This window comes from Acomys minous (genome assembly GCF_964271855.1).
Source record: "Acomys minous genome assembly, chromosome: 13".
NCBI lineage: Eukaryota > Metazoa > Chordata > Mammalia > Rodentia > Muridae > Acomys > Acomys minous.
This window is the reverse complement of record NC_140495.1, coordinates 56,642,698-56,662,554: the sequence shown is the minus strand read 5'-3', so window position 1 is coordinate 56,662,554 and position 19,857 is coordinate 56,642,698. Positions and strand designations below refer to the sequence as shown.

General features: G+C 45.3%; 2 protein-coding genes and 1 long non-coding RNA gene across 3 annotated transcripts; 1 reads left to right on the top strand and 2 right to left on the bottom strand.

Moving 5' to 3' along the window:
• Positions 1–363: 363 nt before the first annotated feature.
• Positions 364–17,747, top strand: LOC311581272. Its single transcript, XR_014773726.1, has 4 exons — positions 364–550; positions 1,170–1,211; positions 16,065–16,193; positions 16,747–17,747. It is a non-coding gene; the product is annotated as an uncharacterized lncRNA (long non-coding RNA).
• Positions 7,881–16,171, bottom strand: LYG1 (lysozyme g1). Its single transcript, XM_084753386.1, has 5 exons — positions 16,093–16,171; positions 14,143–14,247; positions 10,824–11,017; positions 8,267–8,399; positions 7,881–8,137 (listed from the first exon to the last, which is right to left on the bottom strand). Exons 1-5 carry the CDS (start codon positions 16,133–16,135, stop codon positions 8,019–8,021), a joined length of 594 nt encoding a protein of 197 aa, XP_084609512.1. The 5' UTR covers positions 16,136–16,171; the 3' UTR covers positions 7,881–8,018.
• A 331-nt stretch (positions 17,748–18,078) lies between the features above and the next one.
• LOC311581288 (large ribosomal subunit protein eL33-like) lies at positions 18,079–18,510 on the bottom strand. The gene has a single exon (XM_084753393.1). It carries the CDS (start codon positions 18,442–18,444, stop codon positions 18,112–18,114), a length of 333 nt encoding a protein of 110 aa, XP_084609519.1. The 5' UTR covers positions 18,445–18,510; the 3' UTR covers positions 18,079–18,111.
• Positions 18,511–19,857: the final 1,347 nt, after the last annotated feature.

Genomic DNA, 19,857 nt, shown 5'->3' with positions numbered 1-19,857 from the left:
CAGCCTCTATATAGGGCTTCTTAGGGGGGTGGAGCTTTCTGGAGCAGGGATTTCCAGAGTGGGGATTGGTGGGATTTCAAGCCTGAGCTGGGGGAAGCTCAGGGACTGGTGGCTTTTTATCCAGACTTCTCATCCCAAATTACCATCATCTAGGATGAGTCCTACTGAGGGGCTGGAGACGGCAGATACAAAGGTCCAGGGGCTAGAGGGGAGGGAGTCCTGCTGGAGCTTTCTCAGGTAGAGGTTGGGCCACTTTTCTGCCCTGAGGGGTAATAAAGTTTATACAAGGTGTCCAAAACTTACAGAGTCCATTGTGACGGCAGCAGGACGAAGCAAGAAAGGACATCGTCATGGACAGCTCCCATGGCGGCAGCAGAGGGCTTTCTGAGGCAGGAAAGGTGTCTGGCTTTCATAGAGCGGTTGGCAGAAGCAGGAATCATCACCATGGACAGCTCCCGCTGAGCCGCTGGCAGGTGGCAACATTTTCTCTTCGAAGCCCCAGGACTGGAAGGAGGGGCTGACTGCCCTGAGGCTGAAAGGAGGACCAGCTGTAGGCACTTTAAACTTCTGTCACAGACCTAGGGGAGGGGAATAGGATGAAAGAGGGAGGGAGGGAGGAACAATTGAGATGTAATCTGGATAAATTACTTAAATAAAAAAATAAAAAATAAAAATATTTAGTGGCTGGAAGAGGGCATCAGATCCGTGGAGCTGGAGTCTGTGGCTGTGAGCACTCAGCGTGGGTGCTGGGATACAAACTTCAGTTCTTTGCAAGAGCATCAAGTGCTCTTAACAACTACCCATCATGCAGCGATTTTATTTCTTTTTAAATTTTATCTAATTTTGCTTCAAAATGTTCTCATTATTGGGAAATCTTTTCTTGCTTTTTTCTTTTGTTTTTTGCTTTTTTGTAATTTTTATAATATCTTGTTCTTTCCTTTCCCTGTCACAACATTCTTCTCTGTGTCTCTTCTTCAGTTTCTCTTAATTACTCTTTCTTCTCTTTATTCACTCTGTCTCTGCCTGCTTTCTTTATCGCATTAATTTATTATTTTTATATTTATTATAAAGGTTTTTATTTTTGATATGGTGTTCTGTGTAACTTAGATTAGATTTGCGCTTGCTATGTAGCTAAGACTGGCTTTGAACTCTTGATTCTCTTCCCTCAGGCTCCTGAATGCTAGGATGACAAGCACGAACCTGGCTCTTAGGTAAATTTTAACTTCATAGCACACTCCACATTGTTTTGCCCTCCGTGTTTTATGGTCATTAGTGATGTATTATTTATTGGGCACTACCTAGGGCTAAGTGTATTTCTGCATCTTGTTTGAGTAGATGCTGCTGCTATTACAGCAGTTTGTTTTCCACTCTGTGAGTGGTACTGAAGACTGGGCTCTCAAGAGTGGGCTGCTTAATAAGGGGATTTCTCAAATACAGCCAGAAGAGATATTCAGGCCAGAACACATGCAGATCACAACACACAAACGTGACAGTGGAAGGTCCTATCATCTTTCCAAAAGATTGTAAGTCCTCAACTACTGAGTTCAAAGATACAGAAATGGGAAAAAATCTAGACAAGGATTTTTTAAACTTTAGTTATAAAGGTAGCCAGCAACTTCAAAGTTGCACAGACAGGCATGTGAACAAGCCAAATTGATTGACCTGGGAGTTGCAGGGCGTCAATAAGACAGAAGAGAAAATTAGAAGAGCGACTCAGGCAATTATCCACACAAATGACAAAGTCAGAGATGTCTAAGAGAAAGTCAACAAAGAGTAAAATAAAAACACAACAGAAACTATTAACATAGATGAACCAAGCAGAATAAAAGCAGCGGGTGAAGGATGAAATCAAGGAGTATTATGGTCAACATCAATAAACCAAAACTATAAAGGAGCACAACTTTCAAGAATTCTAGAAAATAATAAAAACAACAACAAACATAAGAATCCACAGAACAGATGGAAGAGCTGAGTTTAAAACAAAAAACACTATGAAGCTAATCAACAACATAGGAACAATTTCCCCAAATCTAGAGAAGGAAGTAGACAGCCAAACACAGAGGCATTTGGATTTCCTAGTAGACATAATTTAAGAAAAGTATCTTGATGACATTTATGAAAATACCCAAAACAAGGAATCAATATTACAAGCTACAAAATAAAACACCAATCAACTGGAAAAGTATATGAGGATACTATTAGATCTCGTGTGAGCTGTTGCTGGGACCCAGGCCCAGGCCCTTTGGGGGCAGGGGTGAGCTGGTGCAGAGTCAACAACACAGACTCCGGGAGTTCGGCAAGTGGCAGAAGTAGACTTGTTTATTGCAGAGGTAAGGCACGCCTTTATACCCCACTCCCAGTGTCCCATTGGCTCCCAAACTGTGAGATGCTGTTGTGGCTCCTCTTCCCTGGTTACCATCATGATGTCACCAGTTTCTTGGCATGCCTGGGCATGTCCAGTCAGGTCTCAGCTGACTCTACATGGGCCTCCTTCTGTGCATGCATGGTGCCAGGAAGGCCTTGTTCTTGCTCAAGGCAGGTCTCCTTCTTCTTATACTCAGCAGTCCAGAAATCCAAGAAGCATCTTAGAAGAAAACAACTGCCCACCAACATTGCTGCATCCAACAAACATATCTTTAAAACTAATGCACAAACAGATACATCTCAAGATGACTACAGACTAAGGCAGTCTATGACCACTAGTCATCATTACAGAAAATCCTTAGGGGAATGAATACTATCCGCAGAGGAGAGAGAACATTCTAAACATGAGGGAGAGAAGATATCTTATGAGAAGAAAAAGATGAACAAAGTAGAACAAATAAAGGGTTTATCATGTCCAGCACAATAAATAGCAAACCAGTAACACTGATCATAGAGAAGACAAAGAACAAATAACAGTTCAAGCAATCAGAAGAGCAGCCAACAAAATGACAGGAATTAACAAACCTCTCTGGAGAGTTCTTTTAAGTGTAAATGGCCTCAACTCAAACAAAAGAACAAGACCCAAATATTTTCATATCCAAGGAACACATCTCACTAGTAAAGACACTCGCATAAGGAGAATCAAAGAAAGTCCATTTATCAAGCAAATTGAAGCTGAAGCAAATGCGGCTAGCTGTTCTGATATCAGATAAGGTAGACTTCAACCAAAACTAGTTAGAAGGAATAAAAAGAATAATATCAGTAGAGTGAACAATTCAAGACTATGTAACAGTTATCTATTCACACCAAATGTTGGACCTCATAAGACAACCACAGTTAATGGGCACAAGAAGTCATTCAAGCCCTGATATAACACATGAACTCAGTCCTCATCCTTAGCTATCTCATCAAGCTAAGCAGCAACAACGGCATTTCAAAGTTAAACTACACTATAGATGAGATGACTTTAACAGGTATCTATAGGCTATTCCATACATCACAAGTTCTCAACGGCCCATGGAATCTGCCCTGGACCATATTGCATTCTAGGGGCACATGGTAGAAAGAAAGAACTGACTCCTGTAGGGTGTTCTGTGGCCAACACACACACACACACACACACACACACACACACCCGCGCGCACACACACACACAATGGCAGGCGCATGCCTTATCTCATACAAATAAACAAACAAATAGAAAAAGTTTAAAAAATAAGCATCTTTTTAAAAAACAACAACAAAGCTGGACGTGGTGGCACACGCCTTTAATCCTAGCACTTGAGAGGCAGAGGCAGGTGGATTGAGTTCGAGGCCAGCCTGGTCTTCAAAGAGAGACCAGGACCGCCAAGGCTACACAGAGAGACCGTGTCTCAAAAAAATCTAAACAACAACAACAAAAAACCCACCCAGGTGATATTTCCTGAAACAAAAAAGCTTCTGCACAGCAAAACAAACTATTAGCAGTGACAAGACAGTGTTCAGAATAAGAGAAAACATTTGACAGCTACACATCAGAGGATTAATATTTAGCATCTACAACCCCCCCCAAAACTTCTGGTCTACAAAACGAGTCCAGGACAGCCATGGCTACACAGAGAAACCCTGTTTTGAAAAACCAAAACCCAAAACAAAACAAAAACAAAAAACACCCAAACAAACCCAAAAGTTAAATAAGAATCTCCCAAGTCATCTAACTGATAAATAGGCCGATGAACTGAAGAGGTGGTTATCAAAGAAAGAAACACAAACAATGGTCAATAAGCACTTGAAAAAAATATTCAACACTCAACACCTTGGCCACCAGGGAAATGTAGGTAGCCAGGAAGCACAGTGCCCTTTGTCCTGTTTCACTCTTCCTGAGAGAATGGCTGGCAGGCAGCAGGTGTTCAGTAGCATTTGCTGAGTCCTGTGTAATCTATGCCCTACTTCTCAAGTGGCCTTTGACTCCATTGCACCCTCCCCAGTGCTCCCACCTCAGTAGCATGATGCCTCTGGTATGCTTCCCTTGGATGAGAAGTGCTACTCACATGTACACATGCCAGGCCCATTGCTGAGCACACACATCCACAGAGGGAGCCAGAGCATGGCTCCAGGAGGACGTTATTCTCCCTAATGTTTCCCTACACAGATTCATAGCTAGAGCTTAACCCTCTATTTTCCTTATAGCAGTGAAATGTACATCTCCAAAGGGGACAGTGCATTCCTTTGGGCTTCTCTATGGTGTCTTTGATGGGAATCTATTAGCTGGATTCAAGCTTTGAACATAGGACTTGGAGCAGAGAGTGGGGTGACCAAAAAAGAAAGGTCAGGGTTGGAGGATGCCAAGGGCCCCAGAGTTCACGAGCAAGACAACACAGAAAAAGAACATTGCCTACTTACCAAGTGCAAGCCCTTTGTTTGTGCCCAATGCACAAGTATGTTTGGCCACCTTTTCTTTTGCACGGACTGCTGACTCTAGAGGGGTTAGAGGCAATGGTGTGGTGCCTCATGCATTACTTAACACTTAGGAATTTCTTCCAAAGTTATTTAGGGGCGGATCAAACATGCTTGACATGGTGATGACTGTAACAGAGTGACACTGAAGTGCTGAGATTGTTAAATTGACAGATGGGGATAAATAGACACTGTCACAAATTCAAACATGTGAACTTGCTAATTAACAGTGTAGGACACGGTCAGTGTTCTTGACGTACTCTCCCATCCCCTGACTCTGTGGATGACTGGGGTGGCCTCTACTTTAATTAGACTTTGTCTCCGATAAAATACATGATATAAATAACACAATGGAGGAACACTTTATCCAATTCATGGTTTCAGAGCATTTGGGCTAAGGTTGGTTGGTTTCATTGTTTTTACTTCTATGGCAAGGCTGAAAGATTATGATGGAAAGAAATGGAAATTCTGGGATGGAGGAGAGAGGGGGAATGAGGAGGGGGAGGAAACAGGGAGAGAGAGGGAGGGGGAGGGGGAGGAAACATGGAGGGGAAGAGAAGGGGGAGGGGGAGGGGTAAAAGGAGAGGGAGGGTGAGAAGGAGAGGGAGGAGGAGAGAGAAGGAGGGATGGAGCGATGGAGGAAGAGAGAGAGAAAGAGACTTCAGACTCTTTCAGTGACCTACTTTCCTCCCTGGTCACAAAGCCCATTCAACTGTGAGCTCATCAATAAATTAACCAATTTATGATGCTATATTCTCATGATTCAATCATACCTCAGTAGTGCCACTAGCTGAGGACCAAGCCCAAGGGAAGAGCTCAGCTGAATTCCAGATACTTTGAGTAGAAAATTAAGGAGTGTTTAGCTAGAAGAAGAAAGGAAGTGGAAATCTTGGTGAATGAAAAAAAAAAAAAAAAAGAACAAGGACATGATGCTTCAAGGTATGGTTGAGGAGAAGGTTTATTGTAGCTGTAAGGGAGAGAGCACAGCCAGAGGCATCTGGAAGGATCCAGAGTGAACATGGCCAGAAGGCTGGACCAGGCAATGAAAGAAGGAGGGCAGGGAGAGTGAGAGAGAAAAGCCGGATGTGCTATGAATCCAGGAAACCCAGAGCACCAAAGAGGGCGTGGAGCCAAAGAGTTTAGTTGTACAGGAGAGAGAAGCTGGGGAGGAAAGTGACACGCAGAGGGTGGAGAGATTTAGGGTAGAGGGCAGGCTGTGCCAGCTGGGATGACAGGGTAACAGGTCCTCAGGATGCTCAGAACCTGGCTCCTGTGGGTGTCTTCTTTGATATGTTAAGTAGGCACCTCAGCCATTGGTCCTGAGTTTGAGACCTAATACTCAAAGGACAGTGAGATGGCTTTGGAGTTAGGATGCTGCTGCACAGCTGCTAATGTTCCCCAAATATGTTTTACCCAGTGCATGTGACTGGCCACTGTCAGAACGTGGGCCTGCACCTTTCAGTTAGGTCCTACAGCCTGAGTCAGGCCATTCCCGAGACACAGAAGCAGTCTGTGCTGCACCTGAAGACTTGGAGGGTGTGGTCGCTGGTTCCTTGTTGTCACACTCTGTGTCACATTGCTATGTTGAAGTACAGCTTCCTGCCACCCCTAAGAGGTTATAAAAATCAGCCCAAGTGCTTTGTTCTGAGGACTTTGTTCAGAGATGCTCAGGGGGATCTGCAGGGGTAGGCTTAGGCTGCTCTCACTGTTTCTCCCTGAAGCCTTTCTCCAGGCTGCAAAGGAAAGCCCCCTCCTTCCCCTTAAGGCCCCAGTGTGTTTAGATTTTTCCATATATGGTCTTGTTTTTGTGTAATATGCTCCTTTCTACCTTACAGCCCAATCATGGCCTCAAGGGCCTCTAATAAACCTCATCGAAAGAAATTGTGTCAGTTCCCTTTTCAACCCAACTGTCAGTGTTTTATGATAGTCACCGCCATCTTATTCTGGAAAACACTGAACTTTTCCCACTAAGCTTTTGTCTAACAAAGTAATAACAGGGCAGCCAAGTAAAATATAAGAAGTCCAGTTAAACTGAAATTTTAGACAGTGATAAATTTCTTTTTTATAATTAATTAATTAGTTAATTAATTAATTTTCTTTTAGTGAATAAATTCTTTTTGTTCCATTAGCATGAAACTTAGACTAGAAGGATCATTTATTGGGGCTAGAATGGTGGCTCAGTGGCTAAAAGCACTGCATGATCTTCCAGAGGACCAGGTTCAATACCCAGCACTGACAAAGAGGCTCAGAACCATCCGTAACTTCAGTTCCAGATGATTCGATGCCCATTTCTGGCCTCCACAGGCACTGCATGCATGTTGTTCATAGACATACATGCAGGCAAAACAGCCATATATGTAAAGTAAAAGTAAACAAAATTCTTTTAAAATTAAAAATGTTATCATTATGGCTGAAGTAGAGATGGCTCAGTGGCAGAGCATGTGTTCAGTATACATGAGGCTCTAGGTTCAAGCCCCAACACTGCCCCAAACTCAGTGCTTAAGTGGAATTGCCGTGTAATCTGGCTTTCCTGAGCTTTTATTTGCTGAATATGGCAACTGGATTCCTTGATGCATAGGACGCATCTCACAGAAATCCACATTAGAACTAGTATTTTGGGAAGTGTTTTACAAATCCACAGTCTAGCCGGGCAGTGGTGGCCCACGCCTTTGATCCCAGCACTCGGGAGGCAGAGGCAGATGGATCTCTGTAAATTCGAGGCCAGCTTGGTCTACAAAGTGAGTCCTGGGCAGCCAAGGCTACATAGAGAAACCCTATCTCGAAAAAACAAAACAAGGGCTGGAGAGATGGCTCAGTGGTTAAGAGCACCGCCTGCTCTTCCAGAGGTCCTGAGGTCAATTCCCAGCAACCACATGGTGGTTCCCAACCATCTATATTGCAACCTGATACCCTCTTCTGCAGATAAAGCACTCATATGCAATAAATAAAATAAATAAGTCTTTTTAAAAACCAAAACAAACAAACAAACAACAACAAAAATCCGCAGTCTGTAATGCAGGTAATGACTTTTCCTTTAATAGAATTCATGATGTTCTGACAGGCATCAGGTCCAGCTCAGAGTTGTGTCTCAGGCTACACCAGCTAACCATATCGGCAGAACAGGTATACGATGGTGAACCTGTGTTTCATCCAAGGTGCTAGAAGCCGTGATTCTTGAAGTATTTGGCTCGTGCGAGGACGTCATTGCAGAAATCACAGCTCAGGTCCTGGTCGCTTCGGATAAAGCTGGGACCCTTACTGTAGGCACAGAGTCCACCTGAAATTCATGTGACAGGTTAACCCTCGGGCGACACCAGGACAGGCAGAAAGCTCCGGATTCCCCTACCCGAGCATTGAGTGCTGCTCAGCAGCAGGCAGCGGGGGCGGAGGCCCCTAGTACACCTACCTCTGAGGTATTGGTCGGGGGTCCAGGTTGGAAACCTCTCCCTGACCTGTTTGATTATAGATGTCAGAGTCTCAGTTTTCTGGGAAACCCAGGATTCACTCTTCCAGGATGTGGGAGGGTAGACATTTGGGCCCTAGGGGGAATGAGGCAGAAGAAGAGCCTGGTGAGCGAGGTAGGCAATGAGGTCGCATTCTCGCATTCTCTACCACCGCAGGTGCTACACTCTCACCTCCCTTCTGCTCCTATGGGGAGAATTACTGTCCAGAACACTTGAGACCAGTGTTGTCCAGGACATGGAAAAAATGAGACGCCTGTGCCCTGCAGGTGGGAGTGCAATAGTTGTCATACCATGGACAGCCGTACAGAGGCCTGGTCTTTCAAAAGTTCAAATTAGATATGCTGTACAGTCTAGCAATGCCAGTTCTGGGTGTTTATTTAAGTGAATAGTCTTGGCCTAGCATATGGGGGGGGGGGTAGATGGAGGGAGAGAGAGGAAGAGAGAGAGAGACAGAGAGACAGAGAGAGAGAGACAGAGAGAGAGACAGAGAGACAGAGAGAGAGACAGAGACAGAGAGACAGAGAGAGACAGAGAGACAGAGAGAGAGAGAGACAGAGAAACAGAGAGAGAGACAGAGAGACAGAGAGAGAGAGAGAGAGATTTTATTTAAATATCTCCTGTTACCTCAGTGTAACAGAGAGAAGTCAAGCCAGGGGACAAGACGTTAACGCATGTAGAATCCAGTGTGATGCCTTTCCCCAATGCGGCAAATCTAACTCCAAATGAGCCAGGAAGGGGTCCTGCCTGTGCTGCAGGCATGCAGGTGACCAGAACGCTTGACGGTGAGCCTGACCCTTCTTGGATGCAATAGGTCACCCCTTTCACAGAAATATCATTGGACTGAAGAGAGATGACTGAATTTAGGGGAATTAGATTTCACAAAAAAAAAAAAAAAGCAAAAAGGGGGAATTAGATGGCACAGTCCTAATAGCACAAGGCATCCTTGGCCAGCGTTTTCTCTTTCCCAATGCAGCCTGACAACAGTGACTCTTCTGTGAGCTCTGTTCCTCAACGATGACTCACTGCCCTGTCTCACCAGATTGCTGATCGGGTTCACAAATCAAAGTGACATAACGGACACAAGGTACTTTTAAATTGACGTTCATTACGAGTAGCCAAGAGAAGCCAATTCAAAGATCATTAAGTAATAAATTTTCCTAAAAGCTTGAAAATGACAAAATGAGCCGGGCGTGGTGGCACACACCTTTAATCCCAGCACTCAGGAGGCAGAGGCAGGCAGATATCTGTGAGTTCAAGGCCAGCCTGATCTACTAATCAAATCCAGGATAGCTAAGGCTACACAGAGAAACTCTGTCTACCCTGTCTCAAAAACAAAAACAAAATACCCCCCCCAAAAAACAGTAACAACGAAACAACGAAAATGACATAATGCCCACAGATTTCTCAACAATGGGGTGAGAGGCAACAGGACCCTCCATCCTCATTTTCACCCCAACAGCGGCTCAGCTCAGCCCCAGAAGACTCTGGTGAGTTTCATTGGGTCCAATGAATGAAAAAATAAAACTCAACTCTCAGAAGAGTTGCAGAAAAAGAAGACAGAGAGAGAAGAATTTAACGTTGTTGAGACCTACCAGACACAGCTACTTTTCTACGTTATCCCATTGGCTCTCTGTAATAATTCTATTGGAGTAGCCTCTAGGGGCTGGAGTAGAGACCAGAGGTAGACGCCCACTTATCAGGAGCAAAGTGTAACTCCCTGGCACTGCCAAAAACAGAGTGGAATTTTATAGGTAGGACACCACGCCCAGTGATGTAAAATGGCCCACTCCGTATCACACACAGAAACTCCAGAGCAAGGATGCAATCTGTGGTCTTCCTTTTGATCTAGTGCCTCATTGGGAACACAGATGGCGCACGCTTGGTGGTGTGCCCTGGCAAGAAAGTCACTCACTCTGTGTTCTGTGCCACCTATGGTGAAGCCGTAATTGTGTACCCTTGGAGTTGTGTCACTATGCAGAAAGGCCACATATTCTCCCTCCCTCCCTCCCTCCCTCCCTCTCCCTCTCTCTCTCCCCTCCTTCTGTGCATGTGTATCTGTGTTTGTGAGTGTGTCTCTGCATGCATGTGTATGTATGCGTGTGCATGAGTGTGATGTGTGTGTGCATGTGCATATGAGTGTGATGTGTGTGTATCTGTGTTTGTGTGTGCACACGTGCATGTGCACATGTGCACATGAGTGTGATGTATGTGTGTGCACGCACACTCGTGCGTGCCTGTGGAGGCCAGTGATTGCTATGGAGTGCATTCTTCAGTCTGTTCCTAAGCATGGAGCTCACTAATTCCGCCTCAGAACAGTGAACTCTAGGAATCCACCAGCCTCCACCTTCCCAGTGTGGAGATGACAGCCACAAAGTACCATGGCTGGCTTTCATGGCATGGATGTTCCCAACTCAGGTCTTCATGCTTTCCCAGGAGGAAAGAACTTTGCCAGCTGAGCCATTTCCCCAGCCCCGGTGACCTTGATGGATGGAGCCTTACCTGTACCACCCCAACTCCATTGCCCACGTTGCCCATGCCGACCACCAAATTGCCACCCTGAGACTCCCTTGACAAGAGACCAGCGATCACTGCAGGATCCACACAGTATTTCTTGCCAGTGACTCTTATCGTGGGTTGAAATTTCAGCAGATATGGTCTGTCTATTTCAGCTAGCCTTTCAGAGGCACGGACTCCTAGAGAAAACACAGACGGGAGCATGTGACTGGGGGTGATTTAGGCTTACACTTAGACCTGCGGCTGCGAACCCCAAATTTAAACCCCTGATCTCAGATTAAGACTTTTTCTGGTTTTATGTTGAGGTCTTTAATCCACTTGGACTTGAGTTTTGTGCATGGTGACAAATATGGGTCTACTTGCATTTTTCTACATGTAGACATCCAGTTAGACCAGCACTATTTGTTGAAGATGCTATCATTTTTCCACTGAACAGATTTGGCTTCTTTGTCAAAAATCAAATGACCAAATGTGTATGGATTCATCTCTGAGTCTTCAATTCGATTCCATTGATCCACCAGCCTATTGCTGTGCCAGTACCATGTTGTTTTAATTACTGTTGCTCTATAGTACAGCTTGAGATCAGGTATGGAGATTCTTCTGGAGGATCTTTTATTAGATAGGATTGTTTTTGCTATTCTTGGCTTTTTGTTTCTCCATATGAAGTTGAGAATTGATCTTTCAAGGTCATCAAAATATTTTGTAGGTATTTTGATAGGGATTGCATTGAATCTGTAAATTGCTTTTGGTAACATGGCCATTTTTACTATGTTAATTCTCCCAATCCATGAACAAGGGAGATCCCTCCATCTTCTGATGTCATCTTCAATCTCTTTGGGACACATTGGCACAGGAGACAACTTCCTGAACAGAACACCAACAGCCCAGGTCTTAAGGTCAACAATTAATAAATGGGACCTCATGAGGCTGAGAAGCTTCTGTAAGGCAGGAGACACTGCCAAGAGAACAAAGCGACAGCCTACAGACTGGGAAATGATCTTCACCAACCCTGCATCTGACAAAGGTCTAATATGCAAAATATATAAAGAACTCAAGAAATTAAACACCACCAAACCAAATAACCCAACTGAGAAATGGGGCTCAGAACTAAACAGAGAATTCTCAACAGAGGAATATCGAATGGCTGAGAAACACTTCCAGAGGAATATCAAATGGCTGAGAAACACTTAAAGAAATGCTCAACCTCCTTAGTCATCAGGTAAATGCAAATCAAAACAACTCTGAGATTCCATCTTACACCCATAAGAATGGCTAAGATCAAAAATTCAAGCGACACCACATGCTGGGGAGGATGTGGAGAGAGAGGAACATTCCTTCATTGCTGGTGGGAATGCAAACTAGTACAGCCACTCTGGAAATCTATCTGGCGCTATCTCAGAAAACTGGAAATAAGGCTTCCTCAAGACCCAGCTATTCCACTCCTTGGATATACCCAGAAAATGCTCCAGCACACAACAACAATATTTGCTCAACCATGTTCATAGCAGCCTTATTCATAATAGCCAGAACATGGAAACAGCCTAAGTGTCCCTCAGTAGAAGAATGGATAAAGAAACTGTGGTACATATACACTATGGAATACTACTCAGCTATTAAAAACAAGGAATTCCTGAAATTTGTGGACAAATGGATTGAACTAGAAATGATGATGAGTGAGTTAATCCAGAAGCAAAAAGAGTCAAATGGTATATACTCACTTATATCTGGATACTACCCCCAAGGGGTATGTCTCATGAAAGTCTTCACTTACCAGGAAAGTGGGACAGAGGGAAGGACATCCTATTGGGACTCTAGGTGAGAGAAGCATTGGGAGAATGGGGAAATAGAAGGATCCAGAGGGCCCTAGAAACCTACAAGAAGAACATTATGATGGGTGGATATTGGCTCAGGGGTCCTGCTCAAACTATGGCACCAGCCAAGGACAAATAGTGCACCAAACTTTGAACCCCTACCCAGATTTAGCCAATGGACAGGGCATTCTTCACAGTTGAGTGGAAAGAGAGGACTGACTTTCACATGAACTCTGGTGCCCCATATTTGACCACGTACCCTGGATGGGGAGGCCTGCTGGCACTCAGAGGAAGGATAGCAGCCTACCAAGAAGAGACTTGATACCCTATGACATATACGAGGGAGGAGGTCCCACTCAGTCACAGTCATAGAGGAGGGGAATTAGGGGAAAATGGGAGGGAGGGAGGAATGGGAGGATACAAGGGAGGAGATAACTATTGAGATGTAGTATGAATAAATTAATAAAATATACTTTTAAAAAAGACTTTTTCTGAAGGCTGGAGAGATGGCTCAGAGGTTAAGAGCACTGACTGCTCTTCCAGAGGTCCTGAGTTCAATACCAAGCAACCACATGGTAGCTCACAACTATTTATAATGTGCTCTGATGCCCTCTTCTGGCCTGAAGGTATACATGCAGGCAGAGCACTGCATCCATAACAAATAAATAAACCTTTTTAAAAAATAATTTTTTGTGAGCCAGAATCAACACCCATGCATCTCCTGATGTTGGAGTCCAGTGGCCATGAGCTAGGCTCCCTCCCATCCATGGCAATTCTGTAGGCACAAGCACCACTGGTCCAATCCTGAGAACCCAGAGAAGGTTTTCCAAGAAAACACACAGCGCCAGCATAACATGTCAAGAGGAAAGTCTAACCCTTCAGGAGGCTCTTGGTGAGTCTCCCTGGAAATTTTTGCTCAGAGCTGCCTGACTTTCAACCCCTACATGATGGTAAGGAATCATTCAAGTTTAAACTACAAATAAGAGTTAAACATAAGGCTGGGCAGTGGGCTGGAGAGATGGCTCAGTGGCTAAGAACACGGTCTGCTTTTCCAGAGGACCTTTGTTCAATTCCCAGCACCCACATGGCAGCTCACAACTGTCTACAACTCAAGTACCAGAGGCCCCAACACCTCACACAGGCATACTTGTCGGCAAGCCACCAATACACATGAAATAAAAAATAATACGCTTTAAAAAGAGGGTTAAAAGCAGTGCTGATTTACACGGATTTGCCTCAGTTCTAGTTTCTTCTATAGCTCACGAAGCACTCTCTCCCCATGGATGGAGTTTGTAAAACCTTTGTAAAGACGGTTATCCCAACTTCGGAAGAGCCCTCGGAAAAGTACGTGACTGCTTAAGTCTACTTAAGCCCGGGCCCACACAGGGCTTCGGAGTCCATGTTGAGCGTTCTTTCCTGCCAGTCCTTAGTGTAGGACCGTGAGAAGGAGAAGGAGTCAAGAGAAAGGAACAGATACAGAGCTTGTGAACTACCGCAGTAAGTCAGGCCATAGCGTCTTCCAATCCCGCAAGATGCTCCTGGGGTATTCATGGTGCGGATGTTCCCGTAGCATCCCCAGTTGCTGCTTTCAGAGGAGCCTGCGGATTGAGAAAAGTTCAGCCTGAGTTAGAACGCTGTGAGTGAGTCACACCGATGAAACAAACAACACGGTAAAATCGGCGAGAGCTGGGGCACTGCTCTACCCTCGAGTCTCTTTTGAAATTAAACTAGTGGTACACCAGAAATATATCACCGCATTGCTTGGATTTTAAGTTTTCACCTCCTTTTCTGCAGACATGAGGAACTGTTGGAGCAGTTCCTTCTCTGCAAAGCTCGAGCGCTGTCTCATAGCTAGCTCATTGGTCGGGTGAGGTATGCACGTTTGCTCTGGGGAAACATGTATTTTAAAGCCAGAGTCTTCTTGGCATCTCCCTCCAGCCCCCAAGTAAAGGCATGGTCTATAAACAGGGACTGGGCAGGGGGCAAAGGTTGAAGAGAGAGAGAGAGAGAGAGAGAGAGAGAGCATGCAGACAAGTGATAGGATCAGGTCTCTGTTGGAGGTCTCCTTTGTCTGCACCTTCTCTTCTGTCTTGCATTTATCTCCCAAGATGGCTGCCTTGTGACTCTAGTCATCACTCAACGGGAGGCATTGCTTTAACTAATTACTTGGCTAATTACGGTAATTAATGTTTTTTGAAACAGGCTTCATGCAGCCCAGGTTGACAGCTATGTAGTCAAGGGTTATCTTGAACTCCTGATTTTCCTGCCCCAACCTCCCAAATGCTGGGATTACAAGTGTGCAATGACCAGCAAAGCCCAGGATCACTCCTGTCAGTAAAAATTAAGCAGGTGTCCCTTTTAATGCCCGAGACAGTGCATGCCTGTCTTCTTGATTGTTGACAAATACCCCTAGCGTGACAGTTGATTGTGTCGTTGCTCTCTACCTTGCCAACCTCTCCCTAACCACACTGGACCATTGTCACAGCTCCTTATATTCCCCACGCTTGACACCTTACAGGAGCTTTAAAATGTTGGTTGAATGAATTAGCACATATATAGTAAATAGTAAATCAATAACTATTTCAAATAAAAACCAAGCCTTTTTACTGTTTGCCCTAGCTACAGCCGATGTTAGAGCCAAAGCTGAAATTCTCTGTCACATCTGGATTCTCCTAGCACTGCTTTTCTGCTTGACTTGTGTTGAGTCATGTAGGAGGCACCTCAATCTCTCTGTGGAAATCTTGAGTCTCTAAATACATCCAGCATTGTGGTGTTGGACCCTTGGTCTCTGTTGCCATGTGGTGGAGATTTACAGACACCATGGAAGCAAAGCCCTCCTGCGTCTGTGAGGAATTGGCTAGATCAGGCAAAGTGAGCTGGGAAGACCTATCTGCTATGTGGGTGTTACCATCTCATGGACTTCTGTCCTGGGCTGAACCATAAAGAGACAATGAGGTGGGCAGCAACACTCATCTCTCGCTTCTTCCTGAGGACAGATGGTACCTGATGACCGGCCTCCTCAAGTCCCCACTGCCGTGGCCTCCCCAACATGATGGACAATAATCTCCAAATTAAGCCTTTCCTTTTGCAGCTTGCTTTTGTTCGGTTCTCTGTCCCAGCCATGAGTAAAGTATGTAACTGGTATAGGATGGAGTGGGAGTTTCTGTAGCAGCAATGAGCAGCTATCAATGGTGATGCTTAAAGCCTGGTTTCAAGCAATGTAGTTGCAAACCCACACAATTGTAGGGAGCCCCATTCTTTCATGGGACACGTGGGTGTGTGCTCATCAGTTGCTATCCCTAACTGCAGGATTTATCAGACATCTTAGAAGAAAAATGATGCTTTCACTTTAACTGTGTAAACTGAAGTATAGCATTACCTTTTCATGTTTTTTTCTCCCTTGTCCATTTCCAAGTTATTTGGAAAAAATGAAACACACTCACCAGTCAGGGCCAAGAGGCCCAGAAGCAGCCACAATGGAGACATGCTGAGTATCTGGTTCTACGGCACCTAAAATGCTTTTAAAATGGAGATTAGCTTAAAGGTATGAAACAGCAGTCGTTGTCATAACAACACATTTTTTCTATGGGCTGTGTGAATGAAAAGAGATCACCCCCCACCCCACTCCCTGACCGGCCCTCTGCACTCAAAGTACAAAATGAGTCACTTGAATCATTACGGAGATGCAAAAGTTGGGCAAGTGCACCATTTAGCCTTTTACTAGTTCACAAGCCTGCTACAAATCTGTGATCTTAGCACTCAGGGAGCAGACAGGAGGATCTCAAATCCAATGGGGGTACACAGAGGCCCTGTCTTATAAAAAGGGAGGGAAGAAAGGGGAGGAGAGAAAGGCTGGGTGCTAATTATGTGTATGGGGATGCACGTCCGCCCTTCCTGAGGCAGAAGTACTGCAAGTTCAAGGCCAGTCTGGGCTATGTAGTAAGACAATTGGGGGAATAAACAAAGCTGCGATGCTTTGGTTCTTGGCACTGAGAGACACGATCACCTGATTTAGGATGTTGAAAAGCAATTTACACGATCAACTGTGACACTGAGACGCAGGATTTTGTGTTCATGGTTTCCACTTTTCTCTTTAGGTTGGAGAAAAGGATACGCCTTCCTCAGCGTCTTGGAATATACCCCAAGGAAGAAAGGAGTGGGGACACCTGCCCTATTATCGCTCTGATCCCCATTCCGGGGAATCCCAGACTCCCTGGATCCCCTTAAACTGTGTTCCTAAGTCTCTTTTTGTGACACTCCAGGATCATGGTCCAGGGAGGGTGGATAGACAGGGCCCTAGAAAGTAGGGCACAGGCAGGTCCCCAAGATGGAATTAGGAGGTTCTCCCTGCACTGGAGACTGGCCAACAAGAACGGTCAAGCATGTGCCACCATGTTGTCTTTTTATATCATCCTAAACAATTCTTCCAGAAACATAGCACCCTTCCTCTCCAAGCAGCCTTGGCTCCCCCACTACCTCACTACGCAAATGTCACAACCCACCCACTGTAGGTGTAGGTGTTTCCCACCGTCTCCCTGGTCAGCAAAACTGGGGATGTGTCATTTTGACTCCCTCTCTGTCTCCATCTCTGTCTCTGTCTCTGTCTCTCTCTGTCTCTGTCTCTCTCTCTCTGTCTGTCTGTCTCTCTCTCTCTCTGTGTCTGTCTGTCTGTCTGTCTGTCTGTCTGTCTGTCTCTCTCTCTCTCTCTCTCTCTCTCTCTCTCTCCCTTCATTTATTTGGTGTTGGGACGGAATCTAGATCCTCTTTCATGCTAGGTAAACACTGCAACTAAGTTACACCCAGTCCATCTTCTAAGTTTAACCATATGGGTGGGTTCTTCTGAACATGCAGGGTGAGATGTTCCCGGATGGAGAGGCATTCAGGAAGTCACCTGACTTCCACCTTTACAAACTGAGAGAGCTCGTGGCCCTACAGGAAGCCGTCCATTCTGCATATCTTTTAGAGATGGCCTGTCCGATTTCCCCTGGTTCCACAGAAACGTCATGCTTAATGACTAGAAATGTTTAGGAACTTGGAATGTCAGCTTCACCCGCAGGGGTGCTCCGATTTCTTCCCTCAATAAAAAACAACCATGTACTCAGCATTTCTGGTCTCTGTAAGGGAGGACAGTCAGTCTCCAAAAAGAACCGGAGAAAGAGCTGCTTAGGGACAAAATAAATGTTCAAATCCTCACAAAAACAAAATGCCTTTTCTTTTGCTTTGCTTCTGTTGCTTTAATGAAGACTATTACCAACAGCAACATGGAGAAGAAAGGATCTATTCTGTTCTACAGCTTAAAGACCATCATTAAGGGATATGGAGACCAGGGCAGCCACTCCAGCGTGGCAGGCACTTGAAGCAGAAACCACACAGGAGCGCTGCTTACTGGATTGCTCTCAAGCTCACACTCAGCTCCTTTTCTTTTTTTCTTTTTCCACTTTTATTATTTACTTTTCATTAGTTTAAATCCGAGAAGGGTTCAGCATCACACAGATTCTGTGTCCAATGGCCTTCACAGGAAGGTTGCTTCGGAACTTGGCACGAACCATGCCACTGTTTCCATGAGCCTGAGTTACTTTTCCCCAGATCACTCTGGTTTTGTTTGGTTTGCCTCCAGGAGTCACTGTGCTGTTTTTTGCTTTATACACGCAAGCACATCTCTTGCCTAAGTATAATTCAGTTTCATCCTGGACATAAACACCTTCAGTTTTAAGAAGAGCTGTGTGCTCTCTTTGGTTCCGGAGACCTCGTTTGTAGCCAGCAAAAATGGCTTTGCACCACAGCCTTCCAGACATAGTAGCATTTTAGAAGTCCTGTTCCCAGCAGGCCTGCACAGGCGCTAAGATGGCGACTCAGCTCCTTTTCTTACACAGCCCAGGACCCCCTGCGTAGGAATGGCACTGCCCACAGTGGGCTTGGCCTCCCTCATCAATCACTGATCAGGAAAATGCCTCTCCAGACACACCCACAGGCCAGTCAGCCGGACTCTTGTTTCCCACGTCTTCTTCTGCTGAGGCTTCCTCTTCCCGAGTGTGTTAAGTTGATAATCACGATCACCCATCAGCTTCGTAGAGATGTATCATTGTCTTTATAGAAAGCTCCTTTAGAAAAAGAGCTCTGCTCACGTCCAGATGCCAACACTGGAGCATTTTAATTCTTTTTACTGATTTTCCAGGCAAGAAAGATGCTTCCTACTGAAAACTTAAGAGGAAAGACATAGCTTTCGTTGCAACACAAGAGTTACCTCACTTTCCAAGTGTGGAACCTGTGTTGCACAAGCCCTTGACTGAGTCTATGTAAACACACGCACCAGTTACTTAGCAACACAAAGCCACCTTCTGGTGTCTCCTGTGGTCAGATATGAAGAGCAATTATTTTCTATTGTATTAGGCTCATAGCAGAAAACGACAAAGGACTTCTTGTATGGATAGACAAGGTCATCCATTCATAAACAGCATGCAGAGTGACTCAGACTTCATGACCCAGTTTGTCCGGGTGTCACAAGTACTCCATACTTAAAAGCTGAGGCGTCCCAGCGGTGTGCTCAAGGAGTGTCCCCTGTGTACAGAGGACCCGTTTGTTAGTGCCCCTGCCACTCCCCACACTCAGAAAATGGCAGCAAAGGAAAGAAAGGCACCCTGATGTCAACCACATTATCGACTATGACAAAGAACTAAAGAACAAAGGCAGCAAGGGTGTGTCAAGCTGCAGCAACAAGCCACCTTCGGAACAAACAGCCCGAGCATGAGAGCCAGGTCATGTTCTTCATAGTCTCTGCCAGGACATCTTCTCCTACCTGTTTCCCCCCACTGGGCTGTAATTCCTAACGCATTGTACAGACCTGTGATGGATAAAGACCATCAGCTCTTAACAACCAGGGCCAGGAAGTAGCAGTAAAGGCCTCTGGCATGTACAGTCCCTCAGCAGAGAAGTCCCAATCCTTTTCTGCAAATGTCATGAACGTCACCTTAACCTTGAAAGATGTCGGCTAGGACCTCGGAGGTCGGGTAGGGGGGTGCTCCAGCCAGCTCGGAAATGTGTTGCATCAACCCGGTGGTGTCTGAGAGATGAGCGTGGCCCTGCCTCACTGTGGCCCTCATTAGATCTCGAAGAACTGAGAGCTGAGCTAGGTAGCCACATTAGACATGGCTTCTCACTGCAAGTTTAGCTGTTGCTCTTGTGCTGTTGCTAACCCACCTCTCCAGCCA

Coding starts and splice junctions, on each gene's coding strand:
- LYG1 (XM_084753386.1), bottom strand. CDS start 16,135: ATGTCTCCATTGTGGCTGCTTCTGGGCCTCTTGGCCCTGACTG. Junction 11,018..14,142: donor CTATGGCCTGACTTACTGCG/GTAGTTCACAAG, acceptor TGTTTTCTCTAG/GAGTCCGTGCCTCTGAAAGG. Junction 8,400..10,823: donor ATGGAGTTGGGGTGGTACAG/GTAAGGCTCCAT, acceptor CATTCCCCCTAG/GGCCCAAATGTCTACCCTCC.
- LOC311581288 (XM_084753393.1), bottom strand. CDS start 18,444: ATGTCTGGAAGGCTGTGGTGCAAAGCCATTTTTGCTGGCTACAAACGA.